Source organism: Rhineura floridana, chromosome 14 (assembly GCF_030035675.1).
Source record: "Rhineura floridana isolate rRhiFlo1 chromosome 14, rRhiFlo1.hap2, whole genome shotgun sequence".
In the NCBI taxonomy this organism is placed as follows: domain Eukaryota; kingdom Metazoa; phylum Chordata; class Lepidosauria; order Squamata; family Rhineuridae; genus Rhineura; species Rhineura floridana.
In genome coordinates, this window is record NC_084493.1 from 17,521,000 (window position 1) to 17,545,275 (window position 24,276).

Genomic DNA, 24,276 nt, shown 5'->3' on the forward strand with positions numbered 1-24,276 from the left:
GGAGGTGAGCCACCCACTGAGAAGACTCTTTTCAGCAGCTAGCCCTCTTCCCTTTCATGCTTATTTTCTCCTAGGGATGTATGTTATTGTGGGAGAAGGTATAAAGAAGGATCTCATTCTCAACCAGCAGCAAAAAAAAAAAAGGGAGGTGTAGCTGTGAAGGGATCCTGCGCTTCTAGACGTGCCACTAAACTACTGGGGAAGGGCCGTAGCTCAGTGGTAGAGCATCTGCCTTGCACCCAGAAGGTCTCCCCATCTCCAGGAAGTGCTGGGAAAGACTCCGTGCCTGAAACCCTGGAGAGCTGCTGCCAGTCAGTGTAGACAATACTGAGCTAGATAGACCAACCCTCCGACTAAGTATAAGGCATCTTCGTATGCCCCCCCCATCTCTTTCTAAAATAAAACCTCTTTCTTTCTGATGTAAAAAGGGAGCCCGATCCTGGTCATCTTTTGGAGAGGTGTGTGTACATGTGGAAGGGAAAGTATCATTTCAGCTGCTAGACGTTTGGGAAGCAGAGGGCTGGAAAAAGGAAGCTTGCCAGGCAATCCCCCCCCCGTTTCTTTTCCCTGGACTGGTCTAAGAGGCAGAGCCCAGGAGATTTGAGAAGCCGGAGAAGACCGGTACACCTGTAAGCCCCTCGACCTGCGGGTGAAGCCTCCAGCCCGGCCGCCTGCCTCGTTCCTTGTGTCTGTGTGCAAAGGAGCAGAAACAAGAGCCGATGAAAAGCGGGGAGAGGAGGAGGAGGGGAAAGCGCCGTAGAGAGCGAAGCACGGCAAATTAAGCAGGGCTCTGATCTGCTCGGGTTGTCGCCTGCCCCCAAATGCACCCTGCATCTTAATTCGCTCCAGTGTGGCTTCCTTCCTTACATACACGCACCTCCCGATGCCATCAAGGCTCCAGGAGATCAGCCCTTTAAACACACCCCAACACACACACCCCATTATTTCCCTCCTCTTTTAAGTCTCCCCATTTGTTCAGGCTTGCAAAAAACCCTGTCCAAAGATACAGGGAGAATCACCCCCCCATGACACTCCCTCTTTTTTTGCCATTTCTCATACAATTGGTTTCCACTCCAGCTCCTTTAACCCCCCCCCACGCAAAACCCCTTCCCCCTGGCAGGTCCTGGTTTTCTAGAAAGCCCCCCCCTTCGGTTGTCGTTCTAGTCTTATCTCCCCCCCCCAGGACTCGGGGACCTGAATTTTTCAATAAAATAAAATAAAATGCCCACCAACATGCTTTTCCCGCCCCTTCTCTTTCTTCCTTTCTGGTGCAGGCAAAGAGGGACACCCCTCCCCGGGCTTCTCGTTTGCAAATCCTCACTTGGCTATCTCCCCCCCCCAATTCTGCTGTTTTTTCCCGATTGCAGGAATAGAGAGACGTGATTGGCAGCGGAGGGGGGGGGAGAAGAGTCACAAGAAGAGCGCGCACCAATCCCCCCCCAATCTTCCCCCGTCCGGTTGCAATTCCGACTGGAACTTTTCTCCCGTACATACATCGCTAGGCTCGTTTCCTCGGGAGTAAGCCGGACTGCAATCCGCGCGGGCCAATCAATGCACGCGCAGCCCAGATTGCGGACTACCCGCGCGCTTCAGAAGCCTGCGCGTCTTTCCTCGGAAGAATAAGAGGACCCCCCCTTCCGTCCTCCACAGTTCGGCCGAGCTGCCTTCTCGTAGGATCGCAGCCCCTTCCCTCGGAAGAAAGACCGCACCCGCACCCGCACCAGCTTCTGGAACTCAGCGGGCTCTCCAGAATGGCTGAGGATCGACGTGCCCAGAGGCTCCGACCCTAGAGGATCGGCAGGCTCGTCTTGAAACAGACAAACAAAAAACCCCTTATATTCTTATTTTCTCCTCTCCAAGAAGCAGGAGGAGAGATTTTGGTGAAGTGGGAAGGGAAAACCTTTTTTTTTTTTTAAGAGAGTAAAGAGAGAAAGGCGAACCACGCAGACGGAAGGGTTCCCCTTGCAAAGCGGCGTTTGAAAGCGGAGCAGAGGGAAATTTATTTCTCTCCTTCCCTCACCCCCCTCCTCTATTTGTTGCATGCATACATCTTCTGCAGCACTGCTGGGCGTGGGAAGGGCTAGCTGGCGGCGGCAACCGAGGCGGGGGGGGGCTACAGGGGGTGGCGAAGGAGACAGGGAGCCCCCTCTACTCGTGACCCTCTCCTCCTCCTCCTCTGCGTGGTGTTTTTTCTTGCAGGTGTTTCAATTTTAATTCTGCCCAGTAGGTGGGACTTGGTGACTTTAAGCACCATCAGAGATATTTCTCCCCTCCCTCCTCCTCGCCGCCGCCGCCGCTTTCCCCATCTTCTGTTGCAATCTTCCCAAGTCTCGAGGCGAGCAGCTAGCCAGCGAGCGAGTGAGCTACGGTGGATCAACAAGGCTCCAGGAAACGCCACCCGCGCCGCGCACGCACGCCAGCCGGCCGCGATGCATCGCTCCCCGCGACTGTAGAGGGAATACCCGCTCCCCATCATGACTCCATCGACGGAGGGATTTTTTTTTTTGTAACTCTCTCTTTCTGATCGCTTGAGGGTGGTTTGTTTTATCTTTTTGTTGGTGGTGTTCTCCCTTCCCTTCAAGCCTTTCCCCCCCTTCAAGCCTCCCCCCACCCTCCTCTGTCTCCGTTCCCCCCCGTTCCCCCTCCCTTCCACAATCTTTCTTCCTCCTCTGTTTCCTCACCCCCTTCTTTTTTTTTTTTTTGATCCCCTTTTGGCTTTATATATATATATATATATATTGATTTTTTTTTTAAGTCAAGCCACAGCAAATCGAAGATGGATGCCTTGTTTTGTCCGACCAAATGTAGTTTTTGGAAGGTTTTCTGGCTCTGGAGCATTTGGGGGGACTATCTGGTTTCCGTCTTGGGTTGCCCTGCCAACTGCCTTTGCAATAAGACCGAGATCAATTGCAAAAAGCCGGATGATGGCAATCTCTTTCCTCTTTTGGAAGGGCAAGATTCCGGCACCAGCAACGGGAACGCCAGCATCAACATTACCGACATCTCTAGGAATATCACTTCGATGTAAGTCTGGTCCCCCCCCCCTCCGTCCCCGCCCGACATCTCTTTGATCCCCATTTCCCCCGTCTCTTTCTCTGCCCAAACCTCTGTGTGTTCACACATGCGTGTGATGTTTGCAAAGGAGGGAGAAGGGCGGCTTGTGTATGGAAGATCTCCGATGCCCCTTGGCGTGGCTGGACTTATGTGTGTGGATTGGGGCATGTGCGTTTCACAGAATGCAGATCTCCCCGTGGTTCTCTCTCTCTTTTTTTAAAGTGTGCGTGCGTGTGTGTGAGAGAGGCCCATCCAAATCCCCCCTCCCCCTAGTGAAAAAAGCAACAGTTTAGATCAGGCTTGCAGTGGCTATGGAGTCAATAAGGGTTTGCTCGTCCGTTTAGGAAGAGAGAAGCTTTGGCTGTGGTCTTCTGTACGTGTGTGTATGTGTGTCTGGAAGATCATGCCTGAGATACCTTTCATCTCTAGCTTGGTTTAACTGTGACCAAAGAGGAATACTCTCTCTCTCTCTTTCTGCGAGACTTGCCATGGTCACAGGGTGGATTTTTTTTTCATTCTGTCTCTGCTGAAATCCCCCTTTCTATGTCCTCCTTTGGGCTTTTTTTGGAAAAAGAAGCTGCACCGACCCTGCAGCTTCTCTCTCTCCTTTCAACCCACACGTGCCTTTTGGAAACAGGACCGGGAGAGAGGTCCCTCAAGCCGTTTCGTCCAGCTCTCACCTTGTTCCATATATTTTGTTGTTGTTCGTTGCCATCAAGGACCGATACCAAACTGCCTTCCAGGCTCTCTGTCTTCTGCAGTAGATCTTTGGATCTGGGACTAGCTGGGGTGGCGGTTGCAGAAACCCAGTAATATATGCAGTGCCTCTTTTAAAAATGGAATGAAATGAATGCTTGTTGATCTGGAAAATCCACCCCAAGTTCCTTTATCCTGGTTAGGAGATCCTGGTGGTTAAATCCCATGCAAAAGCCCATCAACCCAAGAGAGACAGAGTGCATAAGGGAGGGGGAGAGACCTCCCTTATTCCCCCCCTTAGGAGTTCCATCTATCTAGATTTTAATTGTGATTGTGTTTTTTTTTAAAAGCCATATCTGCATATATCTCTGCAGTATATTTCTAATAATGCAGACAAATATCTTTCTTTTTTTAAGGGAGGGCTGGGTGAGACTAAAACTCTCTAAGCCATTTCATTACCCTAGTTTTAGGCTAATTGAAATAGGGTTTCTGGATCCCCCCCCCATGGTAAGTTGCCTGTGAGAGTCAGACCAGGGTGGAGTGTGGGTGAAGAAAGTGGATTTCTTTATTATTTTTTAGGCAGTCAAATGCAGGAAGGCCAGGACTGGGTAATGGGGGGGGAGGGCTGGTTATTAATCAATTAATATCCTGGTGGTACCCAATATTTCATGGAAGATTAAGGGCAAAACATAGGAACAGGCTCCTTTGGGATGCTTCTCTGTCTCTCTTCTCCCCCCCCCCTCCCCCAAGAAGGACATACTGTTCAGTTCTCCATGCAGCTTTGGAATAATGGCCCAAACGATTGTTTGGAGAGCTGTGGTGATCTTTTCTTTTCTTTTGCTCCACAGCAGTGGCTTTATGGAACACCGAAGCTAGTGTGCCTGTCTTTAATGCTGTCTGGAGCGGCCCTGCATGATTCTGTGGGGCTGGTTCTGTACAGAGGAAGGACTGTGCACCAGCCTTGCAAATGCATCTGCAAAAGTTACTAGACTACAAGGACTCGGGTAGCTTAGGAAAAAAGGAAAGAGGCAACTCTCTTCCAGTTTGCAAAAGCTTCCTTTGTGGTCGCCTAGAGGTGACTGTCACTCGCCAGAGGCGACAGCGCAAGTGGTTGTTTGGAAGCCCCCATTGTCCCCAATATGTTCCTTTTATTATGCTCTTTCCTGCTTATCTGCCCTCTTCTTGCCCATTTTCTATCCCCCTTACCAGATATTCTCCCACAGAACCAGAGAAGCCAACTCTGGACATTATAATTCTATTCCCAGATGGTACTGGGAGTCTGCCAGGAAATGCCAGGGAAAAAGCAAGAGAAAATTATTCCTGTTCAGGCTGGTGGGTTTTGGCCTTTTAACCTTTGCAGACACGGGGGGGGGAGCCAATCCCCCCTCCCAAACCTTTAAATGAAGCTACGTCTTGATACAACCCTTCCTAGCGTTTTTCTATATGCATGTTTAAGCCAGTGTTTCTATATCATAATCTGGACTGCTGGGGGAGATATGATTATGTGAATCTTTTGTATCCGTAAAATAACTTGACTGCTTTGAAAATGCTGATCAAGCTGTTCATAAAGTAGATGGGGGACCCTTTCAAACTGTAGAATAAGTGAAGGCGGCGTGTGTTTTGAGACAGAATCTTTTTCTCATTTATGTCAGGAAATGATCTGAAGTTGTCGGGTTCACTGGAGGATTGAGTCTGTCCTTGATCCAACTTCAGCCTTTCCAAATAGCTATGAAAAGGGCACGGTGGATGTTTCACAACCTGATATTATGTTACAAAACTATGGTTTTGGATTTGGGGCCAATGGAAGAAGATGAATTGTTTGTCTTGAAAAGGTGCGTGGTGGAACAGCTCTTGAAATAAGCTTAGGAAACATGTAAGGACAGGAAGATCATCAATGGCTACCAGCTACAAAAGTTAAATGGGGCTTCCACATTCAGGGGCAGTATACCACTGAGTATCAGATGTCTGTGACAAACAACAAAGGAGGGCTAATGCCTTCCCATTCTGTTTGTGGGCTTCTGAAGAGGCATCTAACTGGCCAGTCTGGGACACAGGATGCTGAATAAGATCAACCGTTGTCTTATCTATTAGGGCTCTTTCTATAGCACATGTGATTATGGATAGACTATCAGTTTCTCCCCCCCCCCTTGATTAAAGGGGGTGGGGGGACTGTTCTAACAAAAGAAATGCTCTGCAAGATTATGGCAGATGATGGATTGGTTCAGACAGAAGATCAAGGACCTTCCTTTCTTCAGTTTTATATTTAAGCCACCAGATTTGCCTAGCGAGACGGAGCATTTCTTAAGTTAATGGGCACAGCCCAGATGACAGGGTGAAGGGCTGGGGAGTAATGAGAACCTCCTGAGCTGGGCTTCCCTCTGTGAAATGGAGTCACCCGACTGCCTCACTGGTTCGTTGTGACCCAAGAGAGTCTCTGTTTCAGCCCATGAGGGCCTTTTTATTCTATTCATTGTAGTGCTTGGTGGAGGCCGTTTGCTTTGGAGAATTATGATAGTTGGAGAATGGTATTGGTTGCAGATGCTCTTGCATGGGAAATGAAAAATCAAAATGGCACCCACCCACTGAAACATCTCTACTGATGTTGTTTTGCCCTCTTTGAAGATCCTAGAAATGGACGCAAACCCAACGTTGCTGTTAGGCAGAGGGAGGTGTCTGCCTCAGGCACCAAATGCTTGGGGAGCAGCAGCAGCAGCCCACAGGTTTTGCTTTTGGAGCCCCCCCCCCGAGCCCTTCTATTGTCACGTGATTTGTCCTGGCCTCCCTAATCTGGCCTCTTGCCAGATGGGCATGGTAGAAGTTGTAACTGAGTGTTAATTAAGGTTTATCTGCCAGTTCAGTCAGCCCCGGTGGTGGCTGGTGCCCATTTGGGACTGGCAGAGCAGAAGTCACAGAGCCCAAGAGGAGGTGGAGCCAGGCCCAATGATAGGCGTAGCCAACTAAATCTAGTTTTGTCCCCATCCTCCTCCCTGCTGAATTCTGCAAGGGCAAAGCTGAGACTGAGGAGGAGGAAGCTCACAGACAGTGCCTGGACTGGTTGTAAGTAAGTAGGCAAGCAGGCAGTGGCTGGCTAAGGGCAAACTGAGGTTGGCAAGGCAGCACCTCATTTGCCCTAATGGATCTGCCTCCACTGTCCAGCTTCAGTGCATGGAATGGGAGAGGGCACCATCTTGTCCTTCACCTCCACTAGCAAAACACCTTGGGCCAGCCATTGCTGGAGGTTGGAAATGGGAAACTGGCAGCCCTTCTGGGTTGTCCCATCCAAGGCCCATGGCTTCAGAAAGCTTCATACTATTCAGTGTCTCGTGGAGACAGTTTGAGTAAGGGAAAGTTACTTGACTTGTTGGGGAGAACAATATCCTGACAGTCTAGCAGGGATAGTTGGAGGGGAAAGGTCCACAGCTTAGTGGTACGGCACTGGATTTACATCCCGAAAGACCCAGGCTCTTATCCCTGGCTTTTCCAGGTACTGAGACAACACTGAGCCAGATGGACTAATGGTTTGACTTGGGGCAAGGTACCTTCCTATCTTCCTTTAATGTAGCAGATCTAGTACTTGTAAATTCAGTACAGTCTGCAGGCCAAGCCTGTTGGCTGGAACCTCTGTGTGCGTGTGTGTTCCCCCCTGTACGATATTAGCCTCGGTAGTGGAGGAGCCACAATGTTTTCTGATCAGGCAAGGGTGGAACTGTCTCTTTGTTCTACCCCCAGTCTTGATTAGGTCATGTGCTAGCGAGTCTGGCTGGTGTGATTTTTTTCTTCTTCACAGGAGGGGGCACAATGTTCTCTAGTTGTGAGGAGTCTAGGCAAAAGCCTGCTTGGCTCCAAAACAAGTGGGCTGTGTTTTTAAGGGGGAAAGACGATGGCCAAAAAAGAAAAGGGGTCAAGGGGGAGGGATCCTCCTCCCCCTCCCGAGAACTTATATTTGGAAATCTGCTCAACGTTCTCTGGCTTTGGGCCATCCTCTGAAGGTCTCCATCCTGATTACTGGGTTTTAAACGTCACGTGTTATTTATTACAGCTAAACAGTTATGTTATCATTGTTATGGCATGTGAATGTGTCTGGAATACACACACTCCACAAGACTCGATTTTCTTTCGTTACCTAAGACGTTGCTGTGCACAGAGTCTGCTTGTTTGTTCTACCTGGCTTGGTGCTATCTTTTCCATGGTAGCCAATGTGGTGCCCTCTAGACGTTATTGGGTGACAATTCCCATCAGCCCTAGCCACCATGGCCAGTGATGATGGGGGTTATAGCCCAGCACCTTCTGGAGAGCACCCCCATTGGCTACCCCTGATCTGTGACTGGCAGCATCTCTCTAAGGTCTTAGGCAGAGGTTTTTAACTGGAGATGCCAGGGGTAAAACCGGAGATCTTCTACATGCCAAGCATGTGCTCTGATGCTGAGTGATGGATTAAGGCGCTTCCAGGCAAACACTTTGTGAGTGGCCGATAGTGCTGAATCAGCATGCCAGACCTCAGAATAGCATTTATATAGCACTTCAGAGGTGTTTGAAATGCAAAATGTACATTATCTTGTAATCTTTACAACAACCCATGTGAAGGAAGTTCAGTGTTACCTTCCTATTTTGTGTGTGCACGTGAGCAGATGGTGGTGAAGCCTGAAAAACAGTAGCTTGTCAGAGGCACCCTAAAGAGTTCATGGCAAAGGTGAGATTGGAACCAGCATCTCCCTGGTTTCTGCTCAGCTGTTTTTTTTTCCACATTAGCTCTCAGTAATTGTTCTGATGTAGTGGTTAAAGTGTCAGATGAGGACTTTGATTCAAATCTTCACTCAGTTGTGAAGCTCATTTGATAACCTTGGGTCTCTCAACCTAACCTACCTCACAGTGTGGTTGTGAATATAAAGAGTATGCCCTCTCTGGAGGAAAGGTGGATCTTCTACATGTAAATGCCCAATAAATGACCACAACCAACACTGAGCTGATCCCTCAAGTTGATTGCCTTTAGTTCAGATCAGCCACCTGGATGGTTGCAGGTGGAAGCACCTTAATCATTTTATATCCATTCATTCTTTCATATCCCATATTTTTACAAGTTGCTTACAGTGGCATACTGCATATGTTTTTCCTTATTTTATCCTCAAAACAACACTGAGAGGGAGGTTAGATTGCAAGAGAGAGTGTGTGACTCGTAATCTAGTGACCTTCATGCCTGAGTAGGATATGAACCCTGATCTCCCAGGTCCAAGTCCAACACTCCCACTACCCCAGTCATGCCAAAGCTGCAATGATGATGTCTCTACCTCTCTCCCCACTTGTCAGTTTGTACCTCCTTCTTAGTGGTGCATTCTCTTTTTTATGGTTGGTTGGGCACTACTGTTGGTGATGCGAAGGCAATCTATGGAAGCACATTTATGCTCAAGCCTCTTCAGCTGCTGCTTTGGACCATTTGACAACTTAATTAGATGGAGTAACAGGCTATCAAAGCCGTGTGAGTAGGGTGTGGTGGACAGGATGCTCTCTAGCCAGTTAATCAGTTACCCAGCTAGGAACGTAGGAAGCTGCCATATGTTGAGTGAGACCATGTGTCCATCGAGCTTGGAACTGCCAACACTGACTAGCAGTGGCTCTCCAGGGGTCTCAGACCAGGAGACTTTTTCAGTCCTACGTGGAGATGCCAAGGACTGGATCTGGGACCTTTTGCATGGAGAATATGTGTTCTACCATTGAGTTGTACTCTCTTCCTGTTTCTTTCTTATGCCACCTGGTATATGGCAAAAGGATCAATTGATTATTTCATCTGGTCTCTCTTCCCCTGTTGTCGACAGGCCAGTTACAAGAAGTTCTTTTTGACAGGTTTTTTTCCCCTTCCAACACCTCCCAGACCACTCCTGAGACCCTCATCTCTGTTCTCTTTCTGCAGCTTCTTCCTACATCTGGGAAGCATCCTGGAGGCTGTAGATTTGGACCTGGCCAAAACACAACCAGGCTTTTATTCCACTGTGTCAGTTGAACTTTGCCCAAATCTGGTGTATCTGATGGCTGTGTTAGCTCGCCGCAATGGATTTTCATTGCTCTTCCTCATCTTTCTCCCTGCAGCATGGTGGCAAAGTGATGGTGCCATGGTTATCTTGCAGCAGGACTGGGGAATCTGTGGCCCTCCAGATGTTGTTGGGTTCTTCCATCATCCATGATGACTGGCCACACTGGAGGGAGCTGGTGAGAACTGGACCCAACATCATCTAGAGGGCCTCAGGGGAAGTGGTGCCTTTGCTGCTGGTGGGGCGGAAGGCCGGGAGCCCAGCAGTAATGGGAGCGAGAGCCAATGACAAGCAGAGCCAACTCCTCCTAGTTTTCTCCCCATCCTCCTCTCTGCTGAGTTCTGCAAGAGCAACACTGAGGCTAAGGAGGAGGCAGGTGACAGGCAGTGCCATCCCCTGGACTGGTTCTAAGTGTAGAAAACCTTCCCTTTTCAACAATCCTTTTAAGTAGAGGCCTTACCCCAGTCTGTGTCTGTGCTGGAATTGCTTTTTAAGAAGTTTTGCTTGAATATGCCTTTAATGATGTTTTGTTTTAATGTGTTTTAAGGTCTTTTGTTTTTAAGATGTTTGAAAGTGCTCTTCGTGTTTTTGTTTGCTGCCCTGGGCTCCTTCTGGTAGGAAGGGCAGGATATTAAATAAATAAGTAAATAGTGGGGGCTGGCTGACAGCAGACTGAAGATGGCAGGGCAATGCCTCATTCGCCCTAATGGAACAGCCTCCATCGGCCACAGGTTCCCCCAGCCCCCTTGTCCCATAACCATTGCCCCATCCCATTGCCATGACAATATCTAGGTGTGTGTTGTGCCATTGGCGGCTGTTTGCAGGTGTGCCTGCTGGGCTGGATGGCAGCAGCAGCCAATGGTGCTGCAAGGCGAGCCAGTGTCGGCAAAGCCCAGACACCTCTCTCAAACCAAGTAGCCCAAGCCTGCTGTTCTGCTCCAAATCTGGCTGCTCTGCACCATCCGTTGCCTCTGTGTGATATGATCATCCGCGGTGTAACTCAGTCAGCTGTTTAAATGCTTGTTGAGAAATTGAACAAAAGCCTCAATTAATTAACATTCTGCTTTGGATGGGCTTTTTTCTTCTCCCCTCCTCTCCTTCTGTGCGTGTTCTCTCTCTCTCTGTCTCCTCCACGATCGCAAAACCGTCATTTTTGTCAGGGGCGAAGCTAGCACTATATGCTGTTGTGCGCTGCAAAAGAGAACCAAGGTCAGAGAGAACTGAGAGAGTCTGAGAGAGAGCGAGAGAGAGAGAGAGAGAGAGATCTGTGGGTTGGGAGAGTGTTACTTAGTGAGAACTCAGAAGCTTTTCAGAGATGATGGCTCATATCTGTCTAAGGTGGTGGAGGTGATCTTGACAAATCACTAGACTTTGGTTTTTATTTTTTGCCAGACACAGAGCAGAATAGAAAACAGTGGTTTTTTTTCTTTTCCATTCTGTATCATCCATAGGGAAGGGTTGCAGCTAGGGGCGGAAGGATCCACCAGCTTCAGTTCTCTGTTTCTCATTTTTCCAATTTGAAATTTAGTTCTCCACATTTCTGCAGAATTTTTCTATTTTTTTAAAAAAAATCCTCATAAAAATTCTTCCGCATTTTAGTATGAATTTCTCCAAATAAACGCATTTTTGTATGCAGTTTTGACTACTGAACACTTTTTTGCAAGCAGTTTCTCCCAACATAGTGCATTTTCCTGTTATTCTCACTAATACGTTCATTTTTATGCACACTCGCCCTAATATTTGCATTTTGACTAACATTAGTTGGTTGGTGAATTCCATTGCAAAATTCAGTTAAGTGTCAACTTAGAAGGATGGCTGTGTTTTGGTTCTGACATTGTTTTGGAAAGTAGAAATTTGATAGATTTGGCTTTAAATGCAAACTAAACTGAATTTCTCTGCCATCCCTAACTGTTGCTCTGTGACAGTGCATTTGCTTTGCATGCAGAAAATCCCAAATACAATCCCCGCTATCTCCAGACAAGAATGGGAAGTGCCCCTCTCAGAAATCCTGGAGAGCCGCTGCCAGTCAGTGGAGACAGTACTGAGGTAGATGGACCAATGTTTTGACTCTGTACAAAGCAGCTTCTTAGGTATGTCCCTTATGCTATATGTCAGGGACGGGAACCTCAGCCCAGAGGCTCAATACGGTCCTCCTGGTCTCCCCATCTGGCCCTTAGAACTCTCCCCAGGCCATAGCACTGCTTCACACCTCAAGTGGTTCTTGCCTTGCTGGAAGATGCCCTTGAACTCTGATCATGCCTCTTACTTTCCTGGATGGAGGACAGAAAGGGGCATGTGAGCATGTGCAGAAGCCAGCCTACTTTACAAAGGTAAAATTTGCATCCATTGTTCCACCTACTTTTTCCTCTGGCTTCACCTGTTACCGGCATGGGGGGCCTAGGAGGTTGACCCGAAGAAAATGGCTAAAGAAAGATTCCCCATCCCTGCTGTTCATGGAGACCTTAAAAGAGTAATTCCCAAATGTATGCACCACTAATGTCCATGAGGCATATGCTGGTGTGTAATGAGATGTTAAAGCCTCTCATGGGCTCAAAGTATGCACCTACAGTGAGAGCTGCCCATTGAGTCTATGTCTGATTCACTAGCCACCCTGGGCTTCTTTGTGAGGAAGGACAAGTTACAAATGTAACAAATAAAATAGCTTGGCCTTACCTGTCATCCATTACCTTTTATATGTGTGTGTTGAAATCCCTGCTCAGCCATGAAGCTGAATGAGTGATCTTGGGCCAACTCCATTCTCTCTCTCAGCCTAATGTACCTCATAAGGTTGTTGTGAACATACAGTGGTGGGTGAAGGACCACACCCAATGCCCTGAGCTCCTTGGAGAAAAGCAGAACAACAGTAACCCACACACACACACCACCACCACCACCAATGTAGCACAAATGCCCCGGAAGGTGACTTGCCCGCTGTATCTCTGCATGAGTAGTCATTCAGGGCTTCCTTCCTTCCAATGAGCAGTGACTGTTGCAGAAAACCAAGAAAAGAAGACTGCTCTATCAGTGGGCAATACTTTTTCACTCTCTGAAGAAGAACCCTTTTTTGGTTATAAAAGTGCACTGAGCCTCCAAATTTAATAGGAAGAATAGGATACCTCTCTTGTCAGAAGCTTGGGCAAGATTGCTTTAAAGTGTTAGCTGTGCTTTCTAGCAAAAGGGGGCACAACCCTCCTGTCCAATGGGGTGGTGGTGGTGGTGCAAGAGTGAAGACTGTGGAGGACACTGTGATTCTCCTACTGCTCTCCTAGCCTTTCCTTTTTGATGAGTTTCTGGAAACCTGAATCTCCTTTCAAAAAAAATGTTATAAATGTATCTCTATGATTCCATGGGCCAGGTCTTGGCTGTGAGCCATTAAGCTTTCCGTGCTCCCTGGGAGTTGCATGAGCAGAGCCATTATCTGTTGTCATGTAGAGTTGGGCACAATTCTTGGCTGAACAGCTGTTCCAGAGGCCTGGACATTGCTGAGCACCAGCTAACTAAATATTCTCTCCAGGGACCTGATGCTTTGTCCCTCTCTCCCCCGCCCCTTCCCCTGGATGAAGCTTGTATAACCAGCAAACAGTCCTGAGCTTCCCCTCCTTACAGCTACCACATTGTTTGCTACAAGATGTGTGTTGACCCTTGATGCATTTGGCCGAGCCCAAGGCCTGTAGACTGTTGGCCAGGAGTTATGCCCCCATTTCTTTGCGATTCTCATTCATTGAATTTGAGAGAAAGTGTGTGTTTAGTATGGCTTGTTTGCTTTATCTAATCACTAAGGGCAGTGGCTTTCAGGTTGCATCCCAGGGAACCCGAGGGTTTCCCAACAGCTTCTCAGGAGATGCTTAATAAGTAGATCAGTAGTGGTGGATGAGCTTCCATGAAAGTCAGGTGGCCCATTCTGGCAGATCTTCTGCATCCTTGCTAGACTACAGTTCTCAAGACTCTTTGGGAGAAGCCATACCATTCCAGTTCATGTTGTTGTCTGAGATGTGGGGAAGGGCCGCAGCTCAGTTGTAGAGCATCTGTTCTTCATGAAGAAGACCCCCGGTTCAGTCCCCGGCATCTCCAGCTGCAGGACTGACAGCTGCTGCCAGTCAGTGTAGACCAAGTTTAGGGAACCTTTGTCTCTTTGGATCTTGCTGTACTATGACTCCTATCATCCCTGGTTATTGACCATGCTTGCTGGGCTGATGGGAGTTGTAGTTCAGCAACATCTGGAGGACCAACTTTTCCCCACACCTGACATATACAATACTAAGCTTGATGGACCAAAAGTCTAACTTGGTAGTATAAGGCAGTTTTCCTATGTTCCTATGACTATCTGTTTTGGACCTTCTGTGTTACCTTCCAAAAGTTCAGTCATGGACACAGAAGGAAGAGGATGGAATGGCTGCAAGATACTCTGAAAAGAAGGGACAGCACGAGGTGGAACAATCTGACATCGAGACTGCTTCCAAAGCATGCAGATCAGTGGAGCAGAATCATGGATGCCTCAGAAATGGTTCCTTTGGTCCAATTCCAGCTTGGAGATGGGGAGCTGTGTAGATCCCATAGAGGAGTTATCCATTAACGTGAAGCTGGTGTATAGCTATCCCATATAAAAATAGCCACATAGACAAGCTCTTCATAAAGTTGGTAGAACTGAATACTAATGGTCATAGCTCAGTGGCAGAGCACATGTTTTGCATGCAGAATGTCCCAGGCCGAGTCCTTGGCATGCCCAAGTAGGACTGGGGAAAGACCCTGTCTGAATCCCTGGAGAGCAGTCAGTGGAGACAATATGAGCTAGATGGACCTGTAAGTCTGACTCTGGATAAGGGACTTTTTATGCCCAGGAGGACACTGCTTGGTTCTAGACTAGCTTTTTTTCTTGAGTTTAAACACATGGTCAGTAGCCTCACGTGATGCTCATCTGTAGCATTTCAGATGGTAGGCTGAGAGATTCTCATGTTTGGCTGCCTTCACATATTGCAAAAATGTCTCAAGAAATGTGCATGTTTGGGGAGAGAGCTCTAGTTTAGCTCTTCTTAGACTAGTAAGCTATCCTTCTTGGCATGCTAGTCTTCTAAGTACAGGGGAGTATTTGGCCAGGGGAGCTTTTAAACTTAAGATCCCCACCTGGATCCTGAAATGAAACAGACTGGAAACAGAGGAATCACAGGAGTCTGGTCACTGTGGGTGCTTCTCCAGTGGCACCCATGTCTCCTTTATTATCAACCAGGCACTCATTTATTCCCGCAAATCCGTATGTTACAAACTGTTGTATGCCTGTTTTTTCTATTCCCAAGGACTGATCTATTGCAATATTTTCAAACTCCCAGTGCCATTGCTGTGTAGTCTTTCCAGGTGTGAATTGACTATACTACTACTGCCTCATCTGCAGTTGTAGAGTGGCCAATGTCCCAAAGGCCATTTTCTCCCATGCAAACTGGTTCCTCAGTAAGATTGGCTAGGAAGGCTTTCTGGATTTCCCCTCCGTCAGAAGTCAAGTATGTGATTACAGACAAGAGGGTCTTTTCAATGGGGGCACCTTGTCTCCAGAATCACCTTCATCCACTTTCAGAGACGATCTGCCTCTGAATACCAGTTGCTAGGAACTGCAAGTGGGGAGAATGCTGTTGTGCTCAGATCTTGCTTGCAGGCTTCCCTATGGCTACTATGAAAATGGGATGGTAAACTAGATGGGCCTTTGGCCCGATCCAGTAGGGCAAGGCCAGGTCCCATGCTATGGTCTGAAGGTATACGAGGCCACCACCCTGCTGAAGCTAAGCAGCTCTGGGTCTAGTCAGTGCCTGGATGGGAGACCGCCTGGGAACCACATGCATGTGCCATCTTGGGTTCCATGGTGAAAGAAAGTAGGGGTATAAATGTAATAAATAATAGGGCTTATTTCCTTATGGCAGTTCACCTTGTGCAATCAGTGCTATGAAGTAAGCACCAGGCTAATAGTCCAATTTTCTGTAGCTTTTAATCAGCAACATTGGCCTTTACGTCCTCACTTTTGGTTGCTGAGTGATCAGAGATTTTCATTATTTACTGCTGTTTTCTTGTTCTGGGGATTGTTTTAAGGGGGTGGTATTTTTACGAGCCAATGCAAGCTGCCTTCTGCATTTTTATAATGGGAAGTGTGATATATAAATACATACATGGAAGTTCTTCATAATAGGTTGCAATTCAGCCTGTCCAGACCCAGTGGTCCTTTCTCATCCCCTGCTATTTTTATTTGTTTGTTTATTATTACATTTATATCTCACTTTTCCTCCAAGGAGCTGAAGGTGGCATACAGACATGGTTCTTCCCTTCCCAATTTCATCCTCACAACAACCCTGTGAGGTGGGATAGGGGCACTGACTGATGCAAGGTCACCCAGCGAGCTTCATGGCTGAGAGGGGATTTGGACCCTGGCCTCCCGGGTCCCAGTCTGGCACTCTGACCACTACACCACACTGGTTCTTATTGCTATTGCAGGTGATGGTGGTTGTTATGGAATGTAGTAGGGAAATGGACTAGGTTTTTCCCCTATCTCAGTAGCCAGTCAGAATAAGATTGGTGAAACTGACAAACTTCATCAGTTTCAGTGGACTTCTAGGGAATTGCTGCAGGGGTGAGGAGAAAACCGTGTCATTTTCACCATGTGTGCCCATAAATGTTGGAGCAGGCTGCAATATATATTTTAAAAGGAACTGTGAAATTGATAAGACTTGCCTCCCACATCTGCAGCAACCCTGGGGAAAAAAATGGCAGAGCTGGTCGGTTTTGTAAGCTGTGGGTGCTGAGGCCAGGCTGGCCAGTGGTGATGGTGGAGTACTTGTCAATTTTAGCACTTTTTTTTTTTAATGGCAGCAGCAGAAGATAGATGGTACTGTTGGGGCTGGAGAGATCTGCATTTCCCTGTTTGCATGGGAACTGCACAATGCCCAATCACTACTGAATGTGTGTGGTGATGGTAAAATGTTAGTAAAGCAAAACCTTTCTGTTTGTCATCAGGAAGCACCCTGAGCGTGTCTGTGCTCTCATGGATTCTTCAGGGCCAGTTTTTCAATTTTCATGACAAGCCATTGGTAAAGCTCCTTCTGCACTGTAGCATTTCAAGCTCTGTGTGCGTGCGTGCATGCACATTTTTGAATGCAAACTCACCCCCACACATGTAGGAACACAGCGCACCTGGGAGAAGGCTAGACTGAATCTTTCATTGACATGTGTTGGGTGCAGAGGAGTCTGGGAGAAATGGTATGGTGCAATCAGGATGGTGGCTGGGATCCAGGCCAGAAAAAGATCCAAAATTCCAGAGGCAGATGGAGGAGAGCTGTAGTTCAGTGCAGAAAATCTACTTTGCGTGCAGAAGATCCCAGGTTCAGTCCCATCATCTTCAGGTGCAGCTGTTAAGGATCCCTCTCTGAAACCCTGGAGAGAACGGCCAGTCAGTATAGAAAATGTTGAGATGGACGCGCCAAAGGTCCTGCTCAGTATAAGGAAGCTTCTTATGTTCCTATGACATGTTTAAGCTGGTCTGGTCTTCAGGGTCTGGAGGAGACAAGATGCATTTATTTAGAATAGCATCAGGAAGGGAAAAATATTCTGTCAAAGGCTGTATGCTCTTTGGGGTAACCTGTTGGGACCACATGCCAGGATGGGTAGGGCATTTTTAAATGAATAGTAACTGGGTGTCCTTTTTAAAATTTGAATGGCTGGCACATGGACATCTCTCTACCATGTATAAGCCCTGACATTAAGACTGAGGCAAAAGTGGTTCAAACTTAAAAACCCAAACAAAAAAAGGGAATGAATGCAGCCTTGCAAATGCATGTACACAAGCTACTAGCCTAGCAAAACCCTTCCTAGCCTGCCCACCCACCAGTAAATACGTGAATTAAAAAGCAAACTAAAGACTGCTGCTTATGATCCACACTCAGCTGGAGAAAAATTCTTACAAAAAAGAAAAAAAAATGAAGATACACAGAACCAGACATCACAGTGTAGAGGGAGAGATATTTTGTTGAGAAGTTTTTTCAGAAAGACTGGTGGTTTGTAAGAATAATTGTCTAATGTTTCTATTCAATTTTGCTAAAATTTCATACTTCTAGTCAGTGTTCCAGTGGCTTTCAATCTGAATATGTGTTCCTGGGTCATTGATTAAATGTTATGCATCCATTTGTGTCCACTGGATGTCCAAAATCTAGGACTGGGTGTCCATTTGGACATACAATTATTACTTTAAAAATGCCTTGTTGGCTCTAGAGCCATGTGGGCAAACCCTTCTTCCCACCTCTCTGTCTGCCACCTGCCACCTCTCTGCCACCTGCATGAAATTAGGCCAAAGGCAACAGGTTGCCCACCTTTGGATTAGGATCTTTTTTCAGAGATGAGTTGCTACTTCTGAGCAGCCAAGCCTGGGACAGTAACTATACAGCATGGGTGAGGACCCTGTGGCTCTCCACAGGGCATCTGGTTGGCCACTGTGAGAACAGGATGCTGGACTAGATGGGCCACTGGCCAGATCCATCAGGCTCTTCTTATGTTCATAAATCCAGGTGTTTGTTTACTTAATTTATATACTGTTTCACATTTCATTAGAAATCTCTAAGCAATATGCAAATCCCAACAAAAAGGAATCAATATGAGAAAAGGGAATTCCACATCCAAAATCAAAGACCATCATCACTACTACTGCTAGTAGTAATAATTTTATTTATTTAACAAAATGCATACACTGTTTGATTGTAATACAATCTCTAAGTGGTTTATAAGAAATACTAATATTAATAACAGCAAGTAAATAAAACACTTATAAGATAATTAAAATTAACAGCAGACTAAAAAAGAGATTAAAAAATCAACATCTATGTGTCTGGATAGGCTTGCCCAAACAAAAATGTTTTAAGCAGGTGCCAAAAAGAGTACAGCAACGCATCTGCCTGATGTCAGTAGGCAGGAAATTCATAATCATAAAATTAATTCCACATATTAAGTAATGAAATAAATATCTCCAAACAATGTGAATAAGTAAAACTAAGAACCAGAAAATCAAGTTGTATACAAAAATAAAAATACATCAAAATGCGACATAATTATATCCTCATAAATATCTCATAAATATAAGAAACAACATCCCACATAATGCAGTCATCAAAGTAATTTAGCTACACATTCACATTACACAAAACTAATGTATACACAATCGCTCAACAATCTCCTTACACCCAACTCATCACTCCATCCACTCAATTCTCACTTCAGTGAGTGCTGAAATGTTGTTGGACGCAAGTTCCCATCAGCATGGTCAGTGGCTGGGATTAATGGGAGTTGTAGTCCAACAGCATCTGGAGATCCACTGGTTTCCCATCCCTGTTGTAGGGAATTGGCCAGGCCTCCAATGATTCTTCAGGTCACCTGGCCTAGCCAGACTGACAAAACCATAGTACAGGCTCTGACCATTACAACAGTGGCACTGCAGCATAGAAAATATCAGGATGGAAGCTCTCTCTGCCTCAGTACTACAGAGATAATGTGGTAGAGCACCTGCTTTGCATGTCGAAGGTCCCAGGTTCAATCCTGGCCTCAACTAGAAGTTGGGCATTTAGTGTCACCGGTCCGGTGCTGTGGAATGCTCTTTTGGCAGAGATTTGGCAGGTATCCTGGCTTTAGAATTTTAGGCATCTCTGGAAAGCTTTTTGTGTATGTGCTGATAAGCCGGTGCAGCTGTTTAAAATGTTTTGGATTAGCCAGTCATTTTAATGATTGTTTTCTATTGTTTTTATTTATTTATTATTTATTAATTAAATTTATATCCCGCCCCATAGCCGAAGCTCTCTGGGCGGTTCACTACAGATAAACATCCAATATACAATTAAAACATATTTTAAACAAATTGAAAACTAAACCTAATCAAGCACATAAGCAATTACAAAACTCAATACTAAATATTAAATGTTTTTTTTTTTTCAATAATTTTTATTCAGATTTTCATAAAACATACAAGACAAAATCATAAAACATTCAAAGACAAAAAACAAAATCAAAAATAGTTAAACAAAAAGAAAAAAAGAAAAAAAAAACAAAAATAAAAAATAAAGAGTAAAATATTGACTTCCCATTTGTCAAAGATCAAATCAGTTATAAGTCTATAATATATAACAATCCTGTCTCTTAAGTCATATTATAAAATCACTTTCCTCCAGTAGTTATCTTACTTAATCATCAAATCTCATAAACATTACTTTATTCTTTCCACAAAAAGTCAAAGAGAGGTTTCAATTCTTTAAGAAATATATCTATCAATTTTTTTTTCCAGATAAGCATATCGATTAATCCATCTCATTACTAATTATGATAATCTTATTGTCATAACCATAGTCAAAATAAACATTTCAATTAATCCATCACATCAGAATCTGTTAGGTTCAGTAATTTCAGTAGCCATTGTTCTATTATCCCTATTAGTTCCATTTTCCATCTTCCATCTTCAGTAGTCTTGTTAAGTCCAGTAATTTCAGTATCCAATCTTCCATTATCAGTATTCCATAATAATCTTGCTGTCAAAGCCATAGTCATATAGTAAGAGTCTAATGGGAATTACCTCTATCCCAAATATTTTCTTGCCATCCATTCTGAATAAGTTGCTGAAATACAGCTGTAAAATCATATCTCTGTTCTTTTTTTCAAAATACACTGGGTCATCTCTTGAAAGTTTTTCCATTGTCACATGGCTGCAGTTAATTCCATAGATTTTCTCTATATTGGGCTCCATCACATCATTCCAGTCCAGAAGATTATCCATGCCATTAATAACTTTATCTCTAGAATCTTCATTAATTTCTTCAGAGATAACATTGAGTTCCAAACAGTAGATTTTATTTCTAAAGTCCATAGACTCCAAATCTTGTTCCTGTTCCACGTTTGTTCCAATCTCCGGGATCTCCTCTCTCACAGGGACCCCTGTTCCAGTCTCCAGGGTCTCCTCTCTCACAGGGACCCCTGTTCCAGTCTCCAGGGTCTCCTCTCTCACAAGGACCCCTATGTCTTTAATCTCCTGTGTCTCCAAACAATAGATTTTGTTTCTAAAGTCCATAGACTCCAAATCTTTTTCCTGTTCCACGTTTGTTCCAATCTCCGGGGTCTCCTCTCTCACAGGGACCCCTTCCAGGGTCACCTCTCTCACAGGGACCCCTATATCTTTAATCTCCTGCTTCATTTTACTCAATTCAACTTTCAGCTCCTTACAACCCTGTCGCAGGTTTTGTTTCGTTATCTCAATCTCATCCATTATTTTCTGAAACATAGTTGTTTCCAGCTTCTCAGCCACTTTCTTAATTGCCATTTTAAAAGAAAAATATAGGAAAACCACTTCTTATTTCAGCAACAATTGGGTTAATACTCCAAACTTGGTGACATCACAGTATAAACAGAGCAGACAGCCTTATCTCTCCATAGTTAAGTAAACAAAATGCAGTTCCCAGGATCGAAACAATTAATGGCAGTCGTCAAGAAACAGATTCGTCAAAATAAAATAGACCAAAAAGAGAGTAGGCTCAGACAGTATAATATTCTTCAAAATAAAAATCTGGAATAGAAATCCCTCTTCTGTGTATATCTTTAGAATGCAAATCCAGGACAGCTTTTTGCAACAAAAACAGAGATAAGCTATTAATTAGTGCGTAGCAGAGAGAAGTTATGGCTCCCCAGTGAGATGTCAAAAACCGATCAATCTGGCAAATCTCTTTTAAACAGCAACAATTTAAGTCAAGTAAAAGAAAAATATAGAAAGAAGGGTGCTTGCCTGTTAGTGCGTTTTCTCTTAGAAGATAAGATGAACGTTCGCTTTAACAGATAGAGCTTGCTGTTGAAAATCCGTCCCACCTTCGTCGGCTGGACCTCGTCCCATAAATTAATGAGATCTGGTCGTCCCAACAAAAATAGGCTTTGAGGTTAATCTCTTCGTTTCTCCCTACCCGGGAGAAGTTTAATCAGTCAAAAAAAAAAGAAAAAACTGACTGATATATCTGAATAAGCTTCTTTTGAGGCAGGAGCCCGTCTCAAAAGCAGGCACAGGCTAAGTCACCCTTCCCGGAAGTCGTTTTCTATTGTTTTTAAATGTTTGGTGTTTTGTGAGAGAGCAGTCTATAACTACAATCCCCAGCAGGCCTGGGAATGTCCCCAGTCTGAAACCCTGGAGAGCCACTACCAGTCAGTGTAGATAATATGGAGCTAGATGGGCCAATGGCCTGACTCAGTATAAGGCAGCTTCCTATGTTCCTATGCCTAGTTGTCCACATTACTTTGAGAGATGGCGTGCAGGCATGCAGCCCTTCACCTCAGCCCACCCAACCAACCACCCCCAACTGTCAAGAGAATTAATCATGTACCTGTTGCAGCATAAAGGCTTGCCCACAGAAAATTGTTTTCATGATCTCCATTGCCTGCTGTTTTGTGGAATTGGATGACATGTACAGTATATGTACACATGCTGGTCTCTTTGCTTGTCGCAGATGGGCTGTGTGGACAGTCTGTGCAGCTCATCCAGATTTCTTTAAAACTCTCTCTCTCTCTCTCTCTGAACTGTTGGGGAATTTTAATCTTTCCCCTGAGGAATATTTGGCAAAATGCCCCGTCCAAATTGCACTACCCACAAATAGTATGAAGAATGCTGAGAGGCCATTTTTGCTCAGCCCTGTTGATACCTATTGTGATTAGGGATGGGGTTCACTGCTTAGTTCAGATCTGCTTGAATTCTGAGAGTTCAGCTTTTGTTACCGATTGCCTTCTTTTGTTGTTCCGGTTTGTTTTCGCAATTGCCGATCCGCTGATTTTTTTTTAGTGAACAAAAAAGCCTAATTTTTAACAAAAATTGTTATGAAAATGCTTATGCTGTTCCACTTTTTCTTCTATTTGGATATCAATTAGGCAGACAATCATCTAAAATAGGAGTTAATGGATGGAAATAGTGATCGTTATCACCTAGATAGTACTTAAGAATGCATCAGCTTAGAGTGGCCTTTCCCAACCAGTGTGCCTCCAGATGTTGTTGGACCACAACTCCCATCAGCCTCAGCCAGCATTGCCAATGGTCAGGAAAGATGGGAGTTGTGGTCCAACAACATCTGGAGGCACACTGGTTGGGAAAGTCTGGCTTAGAGGAAAGCCAGTTCTGAAGACAATAACGTAAAATTCAGAGTGGATTTTTCAACAAAAAAAACACACACAGTGCTGATGACAGACATGTCCCACCCCAAGGAATCAATGCTGGTCTGAAAAGGCAGCGGATTGTCAAATTATGTTGAAATCCAATTTAGCGGATATTCTTCCCCATCCCTAATTGGGATTGAGTTACGTTGGTTGATATGACTGATCTACCTGCCATGGAATGGCAAGCTTGTACTTATGTAGAAAAAGGGGGTCAAAGACCAGAATGCTGAAGTATTTTATAGAAAACTGGTTTTATTGCAAGATTTTTTTCAAAGAAGCCCAAACTGGTTTTATTGTAGAATATTTTTCAAAGAAGCCCAACGCGTTTCAGCCTGTAATCACAGGCCTTCATCAGGGGATAATGAACTTTTACAATGGTTAACTGAACAATTTTGGTCCTGTATTGTACTGTTAACAATCCTCTTATACAGTCTTGTACTTACACATACAAATGATCACTTGGTTCTACAAGTCGATGAATGACTTGCTTGCAGGTATGGGACTCTCTTCCTTGACCAACTTGGCTTCATCCATCGGTTGTGTTGAGATGTTTCCAGGAGGAATGGAGCAACTTCTCTGATCAGATGAGGATGGGACAATGAAGCCATGAATTTAAACTTCGGGAAGGAAGACGTGTGTGTTCCTTTAAAAAAAGAAGAAGAACATAAGAACCTGCTGGATCAGTCTGGTGGAGGTAGAACACAGCCATAATGGCTAGTAGCCATTGATAGCCTTGTTCTCCAGGAACTTGTCTAATCCTCTTTTGAAGCCATCCAAGCTGGTGGCCAACAAGAGGCTACATTCCAGCCAGGTCAAGGACATATCCCAGCAGCGAAAAGCACTTGAGGAGGTTGTGGTGCAAGACTTGTGAGAGGGTATGGCCAGAGAGAGAGAGAGAGAGAGAGAGAGAGACCTGGAGGGGACTATCTAGACCAGAGATGGGGAACCGGTAGCCCTCTAGATGTTGTTGGTTTTCAACTCCTATCAGCCGCAGCCAGCATGGCTAATGGGTGGAGATTATAGGAGATATAGCCTAACACCATCTCACATGCCTCAGGGAAACAAATCTGAGCTTCGGATGATGTGACAGTGCCTTGCTGACACACAGGCAAAGGGCTCCTTTAACATCTCTTCCCCCCAGCCCCAGTGTGAGGCTTGGCAGAATTTTCTGGATATGAAACGCAGTTGCTCAGTTCCAGGGAAAAGCTCAAGCAGAGGCAAATGGCAGGGGAAAAGACGAGATGAATGCTGTCAGTGCCTCTGGTGCTCTTCATACCAGGAATGAAGGACTTAAAGAGCTCTTTGCTTAATTGCCCAG

The 24,276-nt window shown here is 45.4% G+C and overlaps 1 protein-coding gene across 2 annotated transcripts in view; it reads left to right on the forward strand.

The window, feature by feature from the left end:
* Nucleotides 1–2,776: 2,776 nt before the first annotated feature.
* NTRK3 (neurotrophic receptor tyrosine kinase 3) overlaps nt 2,777–24,276 on the forward strand; it is a 554,024-nt gene continuing 532,524 nt past the window's right edge. For both annotated transcript variants that reach the window (XM_061595098.1, XM_061595099.1), the window contains exon 1: nt 2,777–3,024. In XM_061595098.1, coding sequence (XP_061451082.1) covers nt 2,777–3,024 — 248 coding nt within the window. The remainder of the gene's footprint in view (nt 3,025–24,276) is intronic.